Raw genomic sequence first — 22,339 nt, forward strand, 5'->3', positions numbered from 1 at the left:
TCCAGAGTTGGACACTTAACAGACTGAGCAACCTAGGTGCCCCTAGAACTGAATTCTTCAAGTATGGAAACTTTTATCTGAAGTTCGGCAATGACTACGCTTTATTGATTATAGGTTCTTCTATTAAATTCGAGTAAGATTAAAAAGCTTATTTCTACTTTAACATAAATATTTCTTTTTCAATTTTTTTTTTTATGTTTATTCAGTTTTGAGAGACAGAGTGCAAGCAGGGGAGGGGCAGAGAAAGGGAGACGCAGAATCCGAAGCAGGCTCCAGGCTCTGAGCTGTCAGCACAGAGCCCGATGCGGGGCTCAAACTCACGCATCACAAGATCGTGACCTGAGCAGAAGTCGGACGCTTAACCGACTGAGCCAGCCCGGTGCCACTACACCCAGCTTTCTAATCCGTATTTTACATAAAGATGACCTGTGTGTTCTCAGACAGAAGATTCTCACTGTCCTCCTCCTTCACTACAATTACCTCAGTGTTGCCCACTGTGTCAGTGATGCTCACCTAATGCTAAAAATATTTATTTCTGGGTGGTGGAATCTTGGATAGTATTTTTACTTTTTTCCTCCTATGTCTCTTGACTTACAACAAAAGCATTAAAAAAATTTTTTTTTAATCTTTATTTCTGAGAGAGAGAGAGAGAGAGACAGAGAGAGAGACAGAGCACGAGCAGGGGAGGGACAGAGAGAGGGAGACGCAGAATCCGAAGCAGGCTCCAGGCTCCGAGCTGTCAGCACAGAACCCAATGCGGGGCTCAAACTCACGAACCACGAGATCATGACCTGAGCCCAAGTCGGATGCTTAAATGACTGAGCCACCCAGGCACCCCCAAAGGCATTTTTTTTAAAAAGGGGTTTGGAGACTAAGTAAAGCACTTCGAGGTCATGATTTTGCAAGTTAAAAGAAATGCTGTGAACAACAGTAAAATCACACTTAAAAAAGACCAGAGCAGAAGCAAGAGAATGTCTAGTTTAGCCACATTAGATGGCTTAATTCACTTAAGTTATTTACAGAACGAAACACTTAAAAAACCTGGGTTGGCATTTTATTTTTAAGAAACTGCCTGCTATACTAGCGGGCAGTGTTTCAATATTACTGCTTCCTGCATAATTGTACTTACTACACTCGTCAGCAAGGATTTATGGCTACAGGGCAGGAGATGACCAAGTAACAGAAAGTCACTGTCAGGCTAATGAATGGAAAAAACCTGTCAGTTTCACACATCTCTGTATAAGGAGATTTTAGGAAAAATTCTTCTGGAAGACAAACGGGCATGAGGCACCTGGGCGGCTCAGTCGGTTGAGCGTCGGACTTCAGCTCAGCTCATGATCTTGCGGTTCATGAGCTCGAGCCCCGCATCGGGCTCTCTGCTGTCAGCACAGAGCCTGTTTCAGATCCTCTGTCCCTCTCTCTGCTCCTCCCCCGCTTGTGCACCCTCTCTCGAAAATAATCATTTGAAAAAAATAATAAAAACATAAAAATAGGCCCTCTTCTTCCAAGGCTGCCTAAACCCAGGAAAATCTCTCATCAGCAAGAAGTCGGTCATGAGGACCGGCCGTGCATACCCTGAGGGGCTTGTTAAACACTGGCTGATAGAAAGGGCTGGAAAAGCTTGGTGACCCCACCGGGAAGGAGGGGAAGGCGAGCTCTGGCAGGAAGAGCGGTGACAGGGACCGCCGGGGCCTGGAGAGACACCAGAGCTGACAGTCTTGAAACTGTGCTCACATGGACCTGCAAAGAATTCACTAGGGACACTAATGCAGTTTCAAAGCAAGCGTCACGTCGCCCCGCGCTCTTCCACGGTCCAGGTGGCACAGATGGGCAGGTGATGGAGCCCCCTCCCCCCGCCCCAGGGCCCTATTCCTGCAGGCCGTCTCGTCTCTCACCTGTCCCTCACCTGTCCCGTCAGGGACGCTGCCCCCCACTTCCGAATCCAACACAGTGCTGTCCTCCTACGCCCGCCCCTCCGCCCCTGGCCCTGCCCCTGCGCGCCGAAGGCTATTCGGGGACACGTGGGGCGGCTCGGTCTTCCACCGGCACTAGAAATCTCGCTTGTGAGGCCCATCCCTGTAGCTCCTGCCTTCCCTGTGTTTGGAGACTGACTGGAAACCGGTGGCCAGGGGCACTCGGTGCGGATACCGGCAGGAAGGGGGGCCCTTGGCTTCTCCGTGAGGCCGCAAAATCGCATGCCCGGCAGGCTTCACCTGTGCTTTAGTTCATCTCGACAATTAAGGAATTCAAACTTGGTAACGTGAAATAACAGTTCAAACAACCCAGAAACCTCAATTTTATCCCCAGACTCCACCTCTCCAGGGTTCTTACGTGCCCGCAAGCGCAGGCCTCTCCGCCTTCAGTCCCGCAGTCTTCCCGGGTGCTGCAGGCGGGTTTAAGTGACACGCTGGCCTCTCCCTCTCCAGGGCTCGGGCTCCGAAGTGTGCAGACACGATGCCATTTGGGTGAGCGGCCCGGGGAAACCCTTTAAGAAGACCGCGTGGCCATTCTGACCTTCCCGAATCACTCACACAGCAGCTTGTGTGGACTTCTTCCCTACTTGACTGTAAAAGTGGCTGATCTCTCAGTTTTTCTGCTTCCTAACTGATCTTACTTTTGCTATTAGTGGAACATAACGTTGTCTGTCGGCTTAAGAGAAATAACTCGCCATCAGTTCAAGCATCCTCACGCCGTCCCACCAGGCCCCTCGGCTGGAAGCCGCTGCACTGCCGGGAAAAGAAGAGGCTCTACCGGGGTCGTTTCCCAAGGCTCTTTCCCGGAGAGGGCCTTGCCCACCACTTGGCTGAGGGGCACCCCCCGCGTCCACCCGGGCTGGCTCTGCCTCGGTGCCGCCCCCCCGTAGCTCCTGGCTTCCCTGCACACTAGGGTCAGGAGGCTCCTCTTTCCTCAGGCTGGGCCTGTTTGCTTTCACAGCAGAGATCTTGTCTGAAGTGATTTTTTCCAGGTAAACTGCTGTAACAAAGTTTTTAATTACAATTTATGCAAAGGATGGAAGGCCAGTGCTTACAAGACTGCGGGCTAGGGCAAGGGGCTGGGCGTGAGCCGTGAAGGCCCAGACCGCGGGTGCGGCAGGTGGGGACACCCCATCCGAAGGGCCCAGAGCACACCTCGTGTTCACGTGGTCCGTAGGTGCCCCTTCCAGACCTGCTCTTACAACAGACTTGGTTTAGTCAGGCCTTGAGAGCTCTTCTCTTCTGGCAGCTCACAAACTATCTGATGGGGCTCATTTCCCATTACTGGGCCTCCTTTTCAAATTTTTCAAAAAAAAAAAAATTTCACACTGTTGCTATTTTTTAGACAGCCCCGATTCTGACCACAGAATAAAAAAACATCTTTGAGGACCTGAACACAGGTACCTCACGTGTGTCTCTGCTGGGCACTATTCTGGTCTGGAGCCAAATTCAAGCCTGAGGCTCTTCCTAGAAGTTGGATCAGTCTGTCCAGCCATCCAGGCCTCCTGCCCCACCCTGCGAGCCCCTGACCCTGGACAGACGGCTGCTGCGGTGACCCTAAGGGCTGATGCTCTCCGGGGGCCCTCACGGGATGCTCATTCCCCAGCAGGCATGCCCCCCCCCCGCCCTCCCACTGCACAGCCCAACTTCGGGGGTCCTCTCTCAGGAGCACATTTCCATGCCCGGCCTGCCTCTCCCTCCCACCTGACCTCACCTAGTCCTCCACGAGAGCGAGCCTGCTCTCACTTCAGGTAATGAGGGGTCTACAGGAAATCGGGACACCTCCCAGCCCCCTTTCCGAGCCTCTAGGAAGCGCTGACCACTGCCGAGGGCAGTCTCCACAGAGGAGCTCTGTGACACTCCACTACCCCCACGCCCGCGACCCCTTCCACATCTACGGCTGAGGCTGGACGCAGGGGGATGCCTACAAGCAGCACCCACTTTGCTGTGTTTTTTCTTAGACTGCCTTCTATTTTTACAAAATATGAGTTCATCGCTGACATTTGTAAATCGAGATATTTCCCATAAACATTCTGGATTCCTCGCTTCTCTGCAAAATCTGGAACTCGGCCTCTGCCTCTGACACTGCCGCAATCCACGTGTAAGCAGCTAGGGGCCCTGTCGGCACGGACTCTTTTGTCTCTGCTGGCTTAGACAGTTTAGCTGTGAGGCCGGCCCCCCACGCAAACATAACGCCAGGCACGAGCCCCAAATGCACCGTCTCACACTTGCCGGTCACTCTTGCACTGCGAGGCACCAGAGATGTGAAGACGACAACTTCACCGAGGAGGGGTCCTAACCGGTGCCCCCCGCTGGAGCACCTCCTGGGGAGAGGGGGTCACGGGTCCAAGCGGGGAGCCAGCGCAGTTACACCTGCCTGATGGAGGGCCTGGCGGAAATGGGGCTCTGGGACCTCCGCAGTGAGCACAAGTCCTAGAGCGGCCACTCGGCCCTCCTGCCCAGTCCGGGGGTCTGCAGGCGCCCCGCGCCACCGCCACCCTCGGTACATACCCATGCTCACAACCGCGACGTGCAGAGCCAGGGGTCAGGTGACGGTCACCCCGGCCCCCAGCCTCTATCCCTTTCCCGTGCAAGACCGTTTAATAGCTTCAGGGTCCAGGGGACACACACGGACAGGGATTCAACGACAGGGCTGAAGAAGGAACACTAGGACGCCGAGAAGCGTCCTGTTCGGCGAACAAGCGTGGGTCACTCCTGACTCCCGATTCACCCGTGTGGCCGTGTGTGCACACAGCACTCCCCGTCGTGAGCGCCGCACATCCCAAGTCCCGTAAAGGGTTTTTCCAGGACACACGCACTAAGTTCACTTGAATCACCGACGTTACTGGAGCACCAGCCACACACACTGCTGCGTGTCGCACCAGAAGAGAGGTGTGGGAGGGCACGGCTGCTGGCCGACAGAAGCTTAAACAGCGAGCAGCCCGCGTCTTAAAAGAGAATTAATCGGGGCGCGTGGGTGGCTCAGTCGGTTGAGCGTCTGACTTCGGCTCAGGTCATGATCTCACGGTCCGTGAGTTCGAGCCCCGCGTCGGGCTCTGTGCTGACCGCTTGGAGCCTGGAGCCTGTTTCAGATTCTGTGTCTCCCTCTCTCTCTGACCCTTCCCCATTCATGCTCTGTCTCTCTCTGTCTTAAAAATAAATAAACATTGAAAAAAAAAAATTAAAAAAAAAAAAAAAGCACTCCTTTGAAAAAAAAAAAAGAAAGAAAGAGAATTAATCTCCTGCTGATTTTCCAGACTCTGACGGGGCAGGCTTTGCGGACGGCCCCTCACGTCAGACCTGCAGGTAAAGAATGAGCAGACAGATCCCTGCAGCTGAGGGCTCTTCTCTCGTTCAGGGTTTAACTGCTGGGTACAGAAATCTTAGAAAGATCTGTTAATGAGACCGAGGTCAAATACTTTCAAATAATTCCTTGAATAGAAACTCAAGATTTGCCCTCCATTAATAACCTGTAGGTAATTAAACAGACAAAGAGCTAGCACACAGCCAGAAGAGGCAGGAGCTGCAACTAACTATCTCTAAGGGGCACGGCAGACGTCTCGAGCTGTGTCTGTTCTGGGAAAGCCACCGCGGCAGACAGGACCGCAAGGCCCCAACATGCACTGCCCTGTGCTTCCTAACGGAACTCTGACTTTGGTCGGGGCTGCGACAGGTCAGACTCCAGCCCCCGCCGCGGGCCGGGGCGACCGGGCGAGACTACCCCGTCTGTGAGGGCTGAAGGGAGACGCCAGGCGCGGCTTCCGGGGAGGTCTCTGAAGAAGGACAAAGCCACTGGGCACCTGCTTTCCGCCCCTGCCCGTGTCCTTCACCCTCCCAGATACAGAGCTGATGCTGGACGCGGAGCGGCCATCTGCCAACATTAGGTGACAGGCAAAGGGATGAGGCAGCGGGCTAAAGAGGGCTGAGCGTGCAGGCCCGGGGCCCCGCGCCCCTCACGGCACCCGGGCCGGTCCCGCGCCCCCGTCTCGCACCCGCGGGGTGAGCTCTGCAGCGGGCTGCAGGCCGGAGGCGCCCAGCGAGGTACTCACAGTCAGCGGTGTACTCCACCTGGGAGGGCTGCGCGGCGCCGTCTGCCGTGGGGGGCGCGGGGGCGGGACCGTCGGCCTGGGCTTTACGGACCAGCGCGGCAAGGGGGTGATCCGGGTCCACCACCTTCAAGGGCTGCAGATAGAGAGGATGCACATCACACCATTTCCTGTGTTTTGAGTCACACAGAACTTCTTCCGAGGCCGAGCGGGCTCAAGTAGCCGCAGAACATGGCGTATCGGAACACAGCGTCTGGGCTTCAGGACACCCTGGCCCGCGCACACCAGGGGCGGGCCGGGGCCGAGCTCTCCGTGTAGCTGGCCGTGAGTCCCAGGGGGATGGGTCAAGGAAAGACGCTCCGATCCTCCCCAAGACCACTCGGGAAAGGAGGGCGGGTGGATGGGCAGAACAAAACCACTAGCGGCATAAGTGGGAGCACCGAGCAAAACACGAAAATACAAACTATACCTCGATGAGGATAAAGTAAGATACAAAAGAAACGCGAGCTTGACGAGCTCCCAAAACTAAGTGAGCGGAAGTTTTGTTACGGCATAAAAAATACAGAAGATGGACACCTTCATCAGCTCCTCCAGGCGGTTACACTTCTTGGAAGCAAAGAGAGACGGGTGCAAGTAACTCCCGTCTTCCTCGTCATCGTCATCATCGTTGTCAGAGCTGACCCCCGACTCTGCAGAGCAAAAGCAGATGTCAAGATCCTGCTGTACGGTGAGATAAGGTACAAATAAGTGACGTGAAAACTAAGAAGCAGGGGCGCCTGGGTGGCTCAGTCAGTAAGGCGTCCAACTCTTGATCTCGACTCAAGTCATGATCTCACGGTTTGTGAGTTCAAGCCTCGCATCAGGCTCTGCACGGAGCGTGGAGCCTGCCTGGGATTCTCTCTCTCTCCCCGTCTCTCTGCACCCCCCCGAAAATAAATATTACACAAAACAAAACAACCCTCAGAAGCAGACAAAGGCAGGCCTACACGTAATCGTTTCTTGGTTATCTGCCCCCAAACACCTGTGATAAGTACCCTTGGAGCAGGACGCCGGGCAGAAAAAAAGGAGCACGCCCTCGGCCCCGCTGGCAACATCCCTCCAGCGTTTACTGGAGTCGGGCCAAATTATTTTAAGTTTCTAGAAAAAAGGCTAGAATCTTGATGAAAGGGAAAACGACAGCAACAAATACTTAAAAAACTAACAAGCGTGGAGAAAATGAGAGCCGTAAGCAAGATTCATGCAACTGTTTTTGAAAATCATGTTCCAGCCGAAGAGAAAAAAATTCAACGGCTAACACACACACCGTTGTCCCGCATACTATTCGCAACAGTTAACTGGCCTTTGTAGTAAGAATCCCAAATTTAGGTAGTTAATGAAAACAACAGCTTGAGGTAGAGATGAGTAAAAAAACGGTAACAGTCAAAGTAACCTTTCATCTTTGTGCGCGTAACCTAACCTCAGCCCCTAAGCCCCACGCGCACGTGGACCGCTAGAACGCGCTCTAGAAGCAGGAGACTGTTTTCTCCAGGAAATGTTAAGCAGGCAAAATGAGAAAGAACCCAGGTGATTATGTTCTGATAGCATCGATGTTTAATTATAGTTCACTTCTCTGCGGGAACGGTAAGAATCTAATACGCTCTCAAGACTCAGTCGAGAAGAGCTGGGCACCACCCGCCGGGGGCATGAGCAGGTGTAACGACCACGCCGTGCTGGGGAGGGGGGGTGCTGCACAAACACTCTGGGCAGCTGAGGTGCAGGCCGCAGCCACCCCTCCGCACAAGGGCCGTTTTACCCCTCCCAGAGGCCGCCCCGCACAGGCCCCGCGTCCACGCACGACGGAGTCTCACATACTCTTTTTCTCCTCGTTTCTGTTTTCTGCCAGCACTGTGTAGCGCCCCTCTTTCATGGCTTTCTGGATGAATTTGTAGTAGGGGTTGAGGTAGTGATCAAAGCGTAGAAAGTCAAACTGAGAGTTCCGGGCCTGCTTGGCTTTCAGCATTATCTCAAATTGTGCTCCCTGTTTGCACACAAAATTGGCTGTGCGCTCGATGATAGCATGCATTTTGGCTGTTGGTGGCTATGAAAAAACACAACACATTCACGTTATAAATTTTTCCTCTTTTCCACTGGCCCCATGACTTAAAACACAGAACTAACCCCAGTTTTTCCGTTGATCATGGGAAAGAAGAAACGCTGCGGCTGGAGAGCCCGGCCCCCGTTTGCACGACACGTGGTCTGCTTCTGGATTCTGCAGCATTCTACGGGGAGAAGACTCGACTCACAGGCCAAGGCAGGCCATGCCAGCGGCCGCAGAAGTGACCCGAGGCAATCTTTTTTTACACCAAGTCACTGTGTTTCCATATTATCAGGGGCTGTGGACCCTCAGAAGTGGTATACGGATTACGCACACAGGCATCTTTCTAGGGAGGGGGGACCCGTTCACCAACTTTGTCGGGAGTCTAGGGATCACCCCTCTTTCCTTCTTAGCTAGGACTAGTTTTTATGGCTCGGGAAGCAGCCTTTTCGAAGACACGGGGAAGGCCGCCTGCTCTCTCCTGCTCCCGCACCCTAGACCTCTCCTCACCACGTGGGTGTGGTCCGGCCCCAACAGGCAGGCTCTCACCCACGGGAACAGAGCGGAACAGAGCGAGTGCTCCTGCCTCCGGGAGGGGTTACTACCAGGATCAGACCCTGCCGCCGGTCTCCTGGGTTTCCTGCTCCTGCCCGCGCTGCCGCTAAGTTACTTCTACCGCATGGCGCTTGGCACTCCCCACCCACAACCAGAGCTGTCAGACCAGATGCTGGAAGCCATACTCCACACTCCGAAAATACTTGTAATGACAAGGAAGAGATTAACACTTGGAAATTGCATGCAAATAAAGCGGGAAACTATTCATTAAAGATGGGCGGCGAAGTATTCAAGATGCTTGTTGTAATTTCAGAACCACATCCTTCATAAAATACAAATGCCTTAATTCCCAGATTAATTCCTGAATAAAGTCCTTCACACTTAAATAGAGTAAGTACCTACAATTAAGGTTATTTACCGATTCCAAAATAACCCAGATTCCGTGTCAAAGGCCCACTGTGCCTGAAGCACGGATCCTGAGGCAAATGTTCAATGGCTCTGGCTAACAGGAGGATTAATCTTTGAGACCGTGTTCCACACACACATCACTCATTAATGATGAGTTTAGGATAATGACCTTTAAAGGAAGCTATGATCCACCCCCTCCACGGAGAGGTATTCTCTGCTGACCAAACTAACCCGCCGGTTTAAGACTGCTTAAAAATAGGCCCATTTACGATACAACGTCACGGCAGTTAAAAAGACAGCGGTCACAGGGGCGCCTGGGTGGCTCAGTTGGATAAGCGTCCAACTCTTGATTTCGGCTCAGGTCACGACCTCACAACTCCTGAGTGGGAGCCCCGCACTGGGATCTGCGCGGACAGTGACGCGCCAACTGGGGATTCTGTCTCTCTCTGCCCCTCCCCTGCTCATGCTCTCTCTCTCTCTCTCAGAAATAGATAAACAAAAAGATAGCGCTTACAAAGCAAAGTCATTACTACAGAAAAACGAAGCACATCACGAACATACTTCCAGACTTGCTACCAGAGCAAGTGGATGAGATCCCAACACCTGGTTTGGAAACATTCTTTGCTCTGTCGCGTAAGTTTTACATAAATCCTGTTCCGTTTACTACCACGATCGTCTCCACCATAAACTGGGATTTCAAGGACATACATAAATGCTTGTGTCATGAAGACTGATAAAGGGAGAAATGCTTGTCCTATTTAAAGGGGGAAACCTTTGGTTGAAGGAAGGGACTGGGCCCAAGAAGGTGGGCTGACACGTCCTCACTCCTCCTGAATCACACTGACACAGACGCGGCTCTAACACCTGCGGGCAGACACTGGGCAGTGGGGGAATCGTACGCGTGGTGCGAAAGCCCACATCAGTGTAAGGTTTGCTAAGAGCTTTGGAAAATGCTGCTGCAGTGCGGGGCCGGGACCTCAGGGAACAGAGGTGAGGGCCCCGGAGCAGCTAGGCTGGCCCCCTCCTCCTCTACGATCAGGGGAGGAAAAATGAAATACCCACTTCACTCACAGCCCGAAATACACATCACATCGGATGACATTTCAATTGTAAAAACAAAACGATAGACACAACAGTAGCAAACATAGCAAAATATTTTTAAAATCTTAGGGTTGGGAAGGGACTTCCAAAAACAAGATTCAAAATGCTGACGTCGCAATGGAATATAATGACACGTATGACTTCATAAATACGTTCATTCTGCGAGAGGCACCAGCAGCACATGCGCACATCGGACGTGCTCAGCAGCGTGGAAAGTCCCTGCCAGTCCCAAGAAAAAGGCAAGAACTCTTCGGGAATGCAGAAATAAATCACATTGTGTTTTGCTCCCACTCCCATCCCGTGGCGACAAAGGCCCTGAACTAGGATGAAACTAACAGTCTAATGTGAACCATCGATCCAGCCGGACTCAGCGGCTCAGAGTTACTCGCTCACACTCTAAACCTCAACGTCTCTCCCGTGCAAACGGGCTGACAGCCGCCCCTGCCTCAGAGCTACTGGGACCACGATGACGGAGCGAGAACACGAGCAAAGCACCGGGTACGCGGCACGCAGCCAATGAACGGTAAGCACGCGCTGTCCCTAACCCAGAGACGCAAACGCCGCACGTGACGGCAATCGCACACCGAATCCTTCCCTGCTCGTCCTCTGGTTTACCAAGTGTGCCCCAACGAGCGCGTCTCCCGGGGCCCACGGGGCAGCACCGCCAGCCCCCACGGCTGACCACGGTGACACGTGACCCTGTGCACCGCAGCGTCCTGGGGGCTGGGGGACACTCCCTCCGCCTTCCGGGTGGTGCTCCGGGTGTGGGCAGGACTCGGGAGGTGACCAAGATGGGCAGGCAGGTCCCTGAGAAGGGGACACGGGGCCGAAAGCACACGCTGGGACAAGTGATGCCAGGCTACACACTCGGGGAGAAACAGATCCTTGCTTCCCCTGCGACCTGAGAAAACATGCCCAACCACCGGGAGAAGCTAACACAACGCTGTGGGTCACTCGGGGGCGGCGGTCTAGAGGCCCAGCAGGAGGAGGAGCCAGGACGGCTGCCGGGCTTTGACCGAGGACAGAACCGGTGGCCAGCACCCGCGGCGGCCCATCTGGAGCAAAGGTCAGCACGCACCTCCCGGAGCGCCGTGTTCTTCACACAAACCCGGCAGAGCCTGGACTCATTAGGCTCTAATCCAAAAGCCTGGTTTAAACGTCAAGAATCCCCCAGGGCGGCCGCTTTCGTTACCGAGCGAGGGCGACCCCCGCCCACGGAGACAGCAATCCCCTCTCTGTGTACGAGCCGGCGATCCCGGCATTAATCCCCGACGCAGGCACCTCTGTCTGCTCCGCTCGCCCGCTAATGGGGACATCACGGCGTGCAGCGTGTACGAGCCACTGCCCCCAAATCACAAGTGCTCCCAAGAGCGACACCAGCACAAAGAAGACAGCGCTGCCTCCAGCGCCCCGACGGGCACTCAACGGCTTCCACACAATCCCACCATCTCCCGCTCCAGGGGCTGCGCCGTAACAATATCACAAGGACTCTTTAAGGGGAACACAGCAAATGACTATCTGCTCTCCAGTGGGGAGCGACTATTCTTAGCTCCAGGAGACCATTCAACAGCTCAGTGAAGCTTACGCTGGCCCAGGTTATACAGCCGTTACGTATTTTAATAGGAAGCGAACAACGCGATAAAATCTATTACGCTTCTGTTTATATCTGCATGAAAGTTTAAAAATAATCTTTCACATAAAAATAAATAAAATTCCACATAGTCAACCTTAAATAAAAGCTTTTAGCATTAAATATAGGTAAGGGAGCAACCCATTTTTAATGGGTCTCTCGTGTAGAATAAAGAGCATGTTCCAGAACAAGAATACAACCCATAACAATACACAGAAAACGTATTAATACAAGTCCTAGGATATCAGATGTTCAGAGGACATTTCCAGCTTTAGCTACAACTGGTAAGTGCTGGAAACGGGGAGGCAGACATAAGTAGCAACTGCATTCAGCAAAACCCAAAAGCATGTGGCTCGTACGTGAAAGAAGGCAGCAAAAGGCAGGGTGAGCGCACACAGAGGACGGATGGGGTGGGGACAGGGCTGCTCTGTGTGCCGGGCCATCATCACCCGGAAACGAGCGACCAGGGCAGCAAACACAGGCCGAGTGTGGAGAGGATGAGACCCTCACGGGCAGCTTCAGCGCCCGCTGTCCACCCGGAGGCTCAGAAGAACACAGGGCACGAGCAAGAATCCAGAACACCTGCATCCGCGGCCCGAGTGACCCAGTAGGAAGACGTCACAGAAAAGTCACACTGAGCGCCAATATCCCTCCCGAGCACGCACACACAGCAGAAATACTCCCAACGTCCCTACTGAACACACAAAAATCCCATCGAGCACGGGGACTGGGGGTGTGAGTCCCTGCCTGCCATGTGCACGGCCACGTCCTTCCCTCTCCCTCGCCTGTGAGAGGGGGACGGGAACAGGAGGTATCGCTCAGGGTCCTCGGCCTCACGATACGGCAGATCAAGCAGCCGGAGCACGCCAGGACCGCAGGCGACCCTCAGTGACACCCGTTACAACTCAGCCCAAACTGGACAGGCTCGAGCTGAAGATGCTGGGCGAGGCGAGCGTGAATCAGACTCCACTCTGCCGGCTCTAGCTGCAAAGTGCCAGGGCAGCCCAGAGGTGCCCCAGGGCCCTGATCACAGGGGACAGGAAGCCTGGCTGCAAGAGCACCCAGGACACCTAAGGTAAAGGCCTACGACTCAAGGGCCCACAAAAGCCACCCCAGCAAAACCTGGGACCAGGCACCTTCACTGAAAGCCGGGCCGCCTTGAGCGAGACTGTTTTTATGTCTGAATGTGGCTAACAGCCTACTCACCGCCAACCGCGCCACTCAACCCCATGGCCTCTGACCCAGTTCCTCAAGCCCCTGATGCACTGGTCTAGCCATTCTGCTGGGATTCCTCCCTCTCTCTTTAGAGGAAAATGGGGCGGGGCGGGGGGGGGGGGCTTCCTCCAGTAACTCACAAATAGTTTGAAGGCCTTAAAACCTAGCCGTCATGACCACGAGTGGGGTCTCGCACAAGCAGTGCCTCCTGACTCACAGGGATCACGATGGACGGTGCTGTGAAGTGGAAAACATACCAGCTCCACGTCAGGCGGCACATTCAACCCCACGGGGGCGACGAAAGGCTCCTCGTTTTCCTCTATGTTTTCAGCCTCGTTTTTTTCTGTGTCAGAAGAAAACGTAAAAGTTCAGAACAACCATCGGGAAGAAGGCAGCCACAGACAGTACACAATGGAGGGAGAGCCGGGAGGGGCGTTACCTGGCTCTCTGCCCTCCTATCATGACCTCTGGAAACCCTTTCCCATCTACCCTCCCACCCCCGCAGGCGCCCCCGCCACCAGGGGCCCTGCTTACCAAGGCACTCGGTCGGCCGCCAGCTCCCCCTCCCCAGCTCTGGGATCTGTGTGTAGGTGGCGCTGCTGAGCCCTGCCTCCGAGCGAGCCCCCCTCCGAGCGGTTTCTGTAGGACCCCGGGGGGGCAGGCACCGCAGCGGTGCTCAATCCCAACAGGACCGAATGGTTTCACCGAGTTGTACAGGCCTTCGGTGCAGCTGCCAAGGCTTCTCCACCCGAGCCCACAACCTCCTACCGCAAATAATCAGCTCGTTTGGCACACACCTGTCTGCCGTGTGGGAGGCGAGGCACTCACCGCACGTCGCAACTTTCTGAACAAGGTGACTACGTGCCTTAGTCACTCAGGGCGTCACCCACCACGAGGATTAATGACGTGTACAAAAACATAGCAGAAAACTTACAAAAGCCAACATTGCAAGGGACTCCAATACCTAGGGTTTTCTCTCAAAAACTGACATCAAATAAACATCAATCTTCATCAAAACAAGTGTTTTCACCACGTATAATGAAGTTTCTTGACAAGATGAACAATTTCAAAGGTTTTCCACCAAACCTAATTCTTCTACAAGGCCAAGGAGGGATTTCAAGCAGGTTTCACTGTACCTAAAAATGCTGATGCAATGTAAGCAGATTATAAATTCCATTAAGAATTATTTAACGCTGTCCACTTGTTTTGTGCCTACGTATCCTGTTCTCTCCTAAGAGCCGGAGATTCACTAGGGCCTAGAAACTTCCTCTGGTCAGCAACCCCAGCGTCCAGTAACCAAATGACAGTGCAACTGGGGGACCCCAGAGACACTGGTTTGCAACATGTCGAGAAGCAACTTTAAATGTCAGTCTCTTTGGGCGTGGGGCCAAAGGCGTGTGTATAAAAGTGCAATTTCTACTGTGGCTCCCTAAAATGACAGAATGATGGAAATTTCATCTCTTAAGTAGGCTTTCCTTAGTGTGATGCCGCACACAAAACAAAGGCACCGGACTCAAAAGAGCTGTTGGGGACAGGTGGGTTACACAGAGCTCTGTCTGAACACATATCTTACTTCACAGAAAATGGCTTTAGCAGCACAGGATAAAAAACCAACGCGATACTTGGATTCAAATGATCTTTTTTCATAAAAAAGGTACTGAATAATGATAAAAAATTGTGAGAATCTGCAGGACACGAACCAGGCCAAAGACAATTTGCTGCGGAAGGAGGAGGGGCTGACACACAGACGCAAAGGCACCACAAAGCCTGTTAGCAGCACAGAGCCTAAAATGTTCAAAAATGCCAGGACGAGAGTAACTGTGAAAATCAAGGAATATTCAGACACATTGAGGGTGCTGGAAAATGAAAATAAAACAAAATGAAACAAAAACACCCTTTTTAATAATGCAACACTGAAGTGAAACTTTGTTGTTAGTGGCATTGGGCAACAGAGTTCTAGTGTGTGTGTGTGTGTGTGTGTGTGTGTGTGTGTGTGTGTGCGTGCAGGTACACATGCCTGCGTGCATGTGTGTTTAATACATATGGCATTTTACTGGCGTCTGGGTGGCTCAGTTGTTAAGCAGCTGACTTCAGCTCAGGTCATGATCTCCCAGTTCATGGGTTCGAGTCCCACGTCGGGCTCTGTGCTGACAGCTCAGAGCCTGGAGCCTGCTTGGGATTCTCTGTCTCCCTCTCTCTACCCCTCCCCGGCTCATGCTCTGTCTCCTAAAAATAAATAAATTTTGGGGCGCCTGCGTGGCTCAGTTGGTTAAGCATCCAACTTCAGCTCAGGTCATGATCTCACAGTTCGTGGGTTTGAGCCCCGCGTCGGGCTCTGTGCTGACAGCTCAGAGCCTGGAGCCTGCTTCAGATTCTGTGTCTGTCTGTCTCTCTCTCTCTCTCAAAAATAAACATTAAAAAAATTTTAAAAAGATAAAAATACATAAGTAAATGTTAAAAAAACACACGTGGCATTTTATCTGTATTAACATAAGTTAAACTCAGAAAATCAAGCTGTAAGTTTCACACGGGCCCAACTTTCCTTAAAAAAGTTAATCACCATATAAAGCAAAGTCCTGAAAATATGATTATAAGAAAAAAAAAGTATATAATACTAGAGAACTTTCTGTTAAAGAGAAAGCATACTAAAACTTCAAAGAGAAACAAAGTCACGTTGAAAGTCTTAAAACTCAGTAATTATAACAAAGTTTACTTTCACGGAGACAATATTCTAACCCCTGTAACAGGGGCTGGCAACTTCCTGAATGTCAGACAGTAAGCATTTCTGGCTGTAGATGGTTTCTAGGTGAACTACTCAACTCTGCTGTTGAGGCCGCACAGACACTATCAACAAATGAGCTGTGTGCCAATGAAACTTCATTTACAAAAACCCGCCAACGGGGGTAGTCTGCTGATCTCTAATCCAGAGCGTTAAGAAATTACCATTACGGACTTTTCCAATATTATGGATTTGTCACTTGATCTCGCAAAAGCCATTTGACCTTCATAAATTTTGATTCTTCACTTACATACTTGGTTCGGAAAGAAGACAACGTAACCTCAGCCATCCAGAACCCTGACATAGGTAACTTGCTCCGGACAAAGTAATGAGAGTGCTCACCGCTTAGACCTGCCAGAACACTTCCAATGCACCGTAACTTCTGAAGGTATGGAACACCTTAACAAAGTTTTGACTCAACACAGGTCCCGTGACAGTGGCAAAGTCTCTCCAGAAGCACGTAGAACACAGTCGCACTACGACAGAGACCGTGTTGCTGCCCACAGAGTCATGAGCAGGACAAGGGGAAGGTCAACAAGGGTGGATCTGGGTGAATCTGCCCTGCATCGTGCTGTCCCATCAAGGAGACCCCCCGCCCCCAGTGAAGGGGCAGGAGAACCCAGCGCAACCGCACCGCGCACAGAGCAGACCACGTTTCAGGCGTTAAACTGCTGTAACCACGTCATACTCGTTGGGGGGTTTGCAACTTAAAGAGAAACAAATAATAGACTGTGGACTCTAAAACGAAATCCCTGTATGACGTGATTCTAGTTTATTACTGTAAACATTTGAATAGGTTTCTAAAGCTATAGTTCTCCTTCTCTGTAATATTTTTATCAATTTTTTTTTTAATTTTTTTTAACGTTTATTTATTTTTGAGACAGAGAGAGACAGAGCATGAACGGGGGAGGGTCAGAGAGAGAGGGAGACACAGAATCTGAAACAGGCTCCAGGCTCTGAGCTGTCAGCACAGAGCCCGACGTGGGGCTCGAACTCACGGACAGCGAGATCATGACCTGAGCCAAAGTCAGACGCTTAACCAACTGAGCCACCCAGGTGCCCCTCAATTTTTTTTTTAAAGTAGGCTCCACACCCAGTGTGGGGCTCCAACTCACAACCCCAAGATCAAGTGTCGCATGTTCTACCAACTGAGCCATCCAGGGGCCCCCTAAAGTTCTCCTTCCCTCTAAACAGAATATCCTGAATACGGTGATCAAGCCCCAAAGTTCCCGGTTAGTGTTACTGTCACTGATAATTAACAGGTGATTACCATACGAGGCCCAATGACTCAGGGCTGACAGAAGTGACAAAGCACATTTGTGTCTGTAGTACAGGAGTCCCTAGTGTTTAGCGGCACTTTTTTTTTTTTTTTTTTATTCAAAGTTCCCAGCATTAATCCAGAAAAGCAGGATTTTAAAATCTTCAATTTTACATAAATATTACTGTAAAACCCCAAGCTAAGTGGATATTGCGGGTCCTACTGAGCCTACCTTGTGCTCTTTCACGTTTGGGGGGAAGTGACTCCACAGGCGTCCTTCTACTGGAACTTGTCATTATTTTGGGTGGGGGGGGGGGGGGTCGGTCATGGCGGGGGGGGGGGGTTGTGAAGCAGGTTCACGTGAAGGTCATGAGCGCCTGTCCTTCTAACGCCCCGAGAACGAATCCCTACGAATGTCAGTGCACTCGTGACCGGCTCAGAAACGAAGGATCCAGGCTGAGCAGGTGCCAGTCACCCGAGTCAGAGAGAAGTGAGCAAAAAGGCAACGAGATCCAACGCGGACAAGTCTGGACGCACTTTCCACCGCCCCGGACACCCACTGTCTAGTTCCTCGCTCGGTTTCACCCTAAGACGGAGCCCCACGGTGCTTGGTGTCACAGCGATGGCCCAACGGCCTGGCCGTGACCGCTCCGCGGGCCATGCGCCACCACCGGCGTGCCACCGGGCCAGCCTTCTCCTCTCACCTCTCTGTTTGGAAGGCTCCTCCTCCTCTGTGGGTTCCGATGGGTCGTAGTAATCGCTGCCGTAAGTGAACCCCACTGCGTTGTAGCTCCCGTCCTCGGCCAGTGCCTCACTCAACCGCTTGTATTCTTCCTCTTGAACAAAAACGAGAGTTTTGTTAACAAGGGCGGAAATTTACGGAGAAAAAGTTTACACATTTCTAAAGTTGCAGCTGTCAGTAAAGCATACAACACGCTTTTGTCAACCTCTTTTTGAGGCAAAAACGTTTTGAGAAGTTCACACTTCATATCGATCAATATGTACTTTTGCCAGTACACGTTTACCACAGACAGCAGGATACGCGTCTTTTGTGGAAAGTTTCTTCCTGCTGAGAAATTTGGGGAGTAAGAACCGTATTAAAGATTAAGGCAGAGACAAGAACATCAATTTTAGTTTATACGATACTGTTAAAGAAGAACAATTAAAGAGTTTGGTTTTTGTTTTTTCAAATCCCAGTCTGCCCTCAAAAGCTGGGAAAATTCTTTGTGGCTCTATATATAAACTATCCTGAGGTCCTCTCAGAACGCAAAGACTCCTGTTTTTCCAATCCACTGGGTACTGTCAAGATAATATCAGAAAGAGTGAGTATAAAAAAATGAATGGGAGTAACTTTTAAACACTTAAAAAATTTTTTAAAGTGTGTTGCTTTGAAGTAAGTTTGTCCTGAGCAGTACCTTGCCTCGCCTCCGCCTCAAGCAAGTCCGTATGCAAGGCTAAATACCTCTCCTCATCACACACGGCATCTATTCGTGCCTCCTCTTCAGAGAGCTGGTAGTCACGGTTCCACGTGGAGTACTCAGCATCGTACTCAGAAAGGTCATGCAGGTGACCGCGCCCATCGTATCTGTAATATGAACGAGCTGGTCAACGGAAAGAAGGTAACGTCGAGATGGGTGTGTGTGCGACGTTTCACACATGTATACTTACCGATTAAAACAGAGAGATAAAAATATGGAAACAAACATAAAAAATCCTCTCGGGTTTATATTTAATTTGGCTAATCACATCTCACCTACTTTTAAGCTCAAGTTATCTTAACAAAGTCTAAATTCCTTGGTATAATATGATAAAACTTATAATTAAGGTAAACGATCCTTTAATAGCATAAAGGGTATCCACGTCACTGGCAGAGCTTACCGTTTATGGTTCGGTCAACCATTCAATGCCATTTGCCCAAAAAAAAAAAAAAAAAAAAAAAAAAAAAAAAAATTTCTGGAAAGTCAAATATCATAAGCTTACATTCACACAAACCGAATACATAAATACCTATCCGTAAGAACCCAACGGTCGAAATTTCCTCGCTTCTTTCTGCTAGTCCCGAACTCTCAGGAGAGATCTTCACCAAAGAAACTTGCGTCCATTGGAGGTAAAATCTTGGCTAGGCTCGCCCCCTAGCCACTTGGCTGAGGAAATAAGTGCTGGGTTATGTGATAGAGAGACACACATACATAGGAACAGTGACATATACATGCAGTTTAAGGAGGTTCACCGGAAACAGAGCAAAACTACGAGAAGCTGCGGCTCATTCTCTTCTAAACTTTATTCCCCGAGGAAACAACGTACGTGAAGACACATCCGTGTTTACTTGCATGGACCAACAGGCACTTTGGCCAAATCAGGGGTAAGAGCACTTTCTGCTATATTTTCAACATAATAATTCACTGAGGCTGCTGTCGACATGCAACATCAAAGGGTAAGAGAGCCAGAAACACTCGGATTTAGAGTTGCAAAAAAATAGACAGAGGCACACACAAAAGTCTGCCTAATTTTTTAACGCTGACTTTTGTAATGAGGACCAAAAGGTACTTAAAAAAACAGAACAAAAAAGACATTTATAAGAAAAAGGCCAAAATTCCAGAGTAGCCAAGTTATTGCATTTTATTAAATTGCAAAATTATTTTTAGTTTGATGTAAACCTCCTTAACTTACAAATGTAGATCATTATTTGAAACTATTACACATGTACATGTGTGGCGTTTGCTCCCCGTTCACGGAAGGCCTAACTCCAGTCACGTACAGAACGATAAGGAAAACTGCCTAAAGAGCTCAGACTTCACCGTTGACCAAATTTTCATAACAAATAGCACAAGTAACACTTTGGAAAAGCAAGCCGCCTGACAGCTCAGGCAACCTCGTTCAATAGAAACTACGGTTTAAAGGCACAACGTGTTTGAGGAGGGCGAGGCGTCCCGTCCGGACCGATCCGGCAGCCCTCCCTTCAAGAGTCACTGTTGCCTAGATCTAACTCCAAACGGAAATGTCAGGGGTGGAAAAAGGCCTATTTGGTCATTAATGTGTCCATTTTTTGGCCAGCGCACAGGTCATCCCTACAGTCACGTTCCAGGGCTTTGTAGAATCCAGCTTTAATCAAACGACGGGCTTCCTTCACTCGGAGAGACTATTCCACAGTTAAATGGCTGGTCATCCTTAGCTTTTCAGTCCGGGCCCCAGAAGCAGAGTTGCCAAACCGGCAAAAAACAAAACAAAACAAAACAAAACAAAAAAACCAAACCAACAAAAACCCCAAAGAAGGAAAGAAAGGGGGACTGAAAACATGGGGCGGAGAGGGGAGCAAACGGCCTACACCATGTAATGCCATCCTTTTCAAATCAAACATCTTTAGATGTCCCCGACCCCAGTACCCCTCTGCCCAAAGCGGCTGAACACCCTCCGGGGAGATTACCTAAAGCAGGTTTGATTTGAAAAGAAACACACCTATATCCCAGTTCCGCCCTTCGGTTTTAAGAGACCGTGAAACCAGCCCTAAGAACACTACCTCTAGGAGCAAAGCCAGTGTCTGCACGAAGTCAACTGGCTTCCAACTGATTGGCAACTTCACCCTCTGGTCTGAATCACTCAAACCAGTCAGATTATCACGGGGTGGGGGAGGGGGGAGGCTGACGGAGTGAAATGTCACGCCGGCAAAATACGGGCGCTCCACGGAGGGCGCCGGGGGCTTACGAGGTTCAAGGCGCACTCTGGGGGCCCGAGAAGTTTTCTAACCGCGCGGCCTCAGTGTGCGGCGTTTCGGGGTGTCCTCCCAGCACACGGAGCTGTGGGAGCGCCGCGCGTAGGGAGGCAGCGCACGACCCCAAGGCAACGCGGGTCGGGGGAGGCCAAGGCACCGGCAGCTTCCACCGCGTGGAGTGGCCAACTGGAACCAGTGACAGGGGTGAGGGGTCGCGAGGGGCTGCAGGAGCAGAGACGATCCCTCCGGCGACAGACACGGCACGCAACTCCAGCCAGTGCCTTAGGGCAGGTTTCACCGTCCCCCTCCCTCTAAAACCAGGGGGAATGTAAGGACAGAGGAGGGGGTCCCCCGGATCCCCGCTGACTCCACAAGACCCTCTTTAGTCCTGGCCATCAAGTCAACATCAGACGAAATCAAGCGGGCGAGGGAAGGGGAGGACCGACGGGTGGGGGGAGGAACCGACCTGTCGATGAGGATCTTGTGGTCCCCCATCCAGGGGATGAGGTGCTGTCCCTGTTCCTGGGCCAGGGCCCGCTCATCATCCCGGAACAGCTTGCAGGCATAGCCGAAGACCAGCAGCTCCACTCGGTTCCCCCCACCGCCGGCACCTCCGGGTCCGGCCTCCTCCTTCGCGCCGCTTTTCCTCTCCGTTTTGGCACGACCTCCGCTCGCGCCGTACATGACAACGTCCCCGGCGTCCAGGCTGGTCCTCTTCTGCGCCGCGCGGATGTCCCCAATGCCTCCGCCTGGCCTACCCCCTCAGTCAAAAGCGCCGCATCCCGGGCCCAAACTCGACACCGCCGCCATAGCGGGCAACAAAATGGAGGAAGCGCAACTTCCGGCGACGGGCAGCCCTACTTCCGGCGAGCAGCTTCCGCAGATTCGCTACCCCTCGGAGCCGTTTGAAACGCTAGAAAGTATTTTGGCTTTAGCCTTTTGCATTCGGAGGCGTCGCCACGGTGGGAGCTGATGTGGTCAGAGGACAGTGCATGTTTAGCGTTAGTTTTCTCAAACAATTGTCCAGAGCAGTGGCGAAAGCGCGGCGCCGGATTGCGCGCTACCTGCATCAGGCCGGCGGGCGCTGGGCGGAAGGAGGGTGGGTGCTGCGCAGGTCGAGTGCGCGGCGCGGCGGGGCAACCCCTCCCTGCGTCTGTGCGAGGTCTCCCGGCCTCTGCGACCCGGGCAGGGGTCTGGGCGGTCGGGAGCCGGGGGGATTCGGGGCCCGGGGAACCGGGGGATTCTGAGACTGTGGAGCTCTTGAGGCGAAGGGCTGGGGGCCGGGGAGCTCGGGGCCCAGGGCCTGGGGGATTGGGGGCTAGGGCCTGGGGGGGGGGGGGAGGTGCGGGGAGCCCGGGGGTCAAGGGCCTGGGGGGGTTGCGGAGAGCTCGGGGGTCAAGGGCCTGGGGGCGCCAGGCAGCTCGGAGCCCAGGCCTGGGGGTCCGGGGGCAGGGGAAGTCTGAAGAAGGGCCCGGGCCAGGTCCTGTCCAAGGCGATCGCTTCACCTTTCTGAGGTTCTGGTAACTTCTTGGTCCTGAAGACCCGGACCCTCACTCATCCCGCCTCCTTCGGAAGGTGCCCTCAGCGGATA

At 52.1% G+C, this 22,339-nt stretch overlaps 1 protein-coding gene across 2 annotated transcripts in view; it reads right to left on the reverse strand.

Moving 5' to 3' along the window:
* Positions 1-21,592, reverse strand: part of LOC123588467 (splicing factor SWAP) — a 69,608-nt gene extending 48,016 nt beyond the window's left edge. The window contains exons 1-7 of one of the 2 annotated variants that reach the window (XM_045459492.1): positions 21,215-21,592; positions 18,455-18,624; positions 17,744-17,875; positions 13,260-13,345; positions 7,871-8,096; positions 6,596-6,708; positions 6,023-6,155 (exon numbers count right to left, since the gene is read on the reverse strand). In XM_045459492.1, the coding sequence (XP_045315448.1) occupies positions 6,023-6,155; positions 6,596-6,708; positions 7,871-8,096; positions 13,260-13,345; positions 17,744-17,875; positions 18,455-18,624; positions 21,215-21,432 (1,078 nt within the window). In that variant the 5' untranslated portion in view covers positions 21,433-21,592. Of the gene's footprint in view, positions 1-6,022; positions 6,156-6,595; positions 6,709-7,870; positions 8,097-13,259; positions 13,346-17,743; positions 17,876-18,454; positions 18,960-21,214 lie in introns of those variants that run through there. The other variant, XM_045459493.1, reaches the window with a different exon arrangement.
* Between the last annotated feature and the right edge of the window lie 747 nt (positions 21,593-22,339).

This window comes from Leopardus geoffroyi, chromosome D3 (genome assembly GCF_018350155.1).
Source record: "Leopardus geoffroyi isolate Oge1 chromosome D3, O.geoffroyi_Oge1_pat1.0, whole genome shotgun sequence".
Taxonomy (NCBI): domain Eukaryota; kingdom Metazoa; phylum Chordata; class Mammalia; order Carnivora; family Felidae; genus Leopardus; species Leopardus geoffroyi.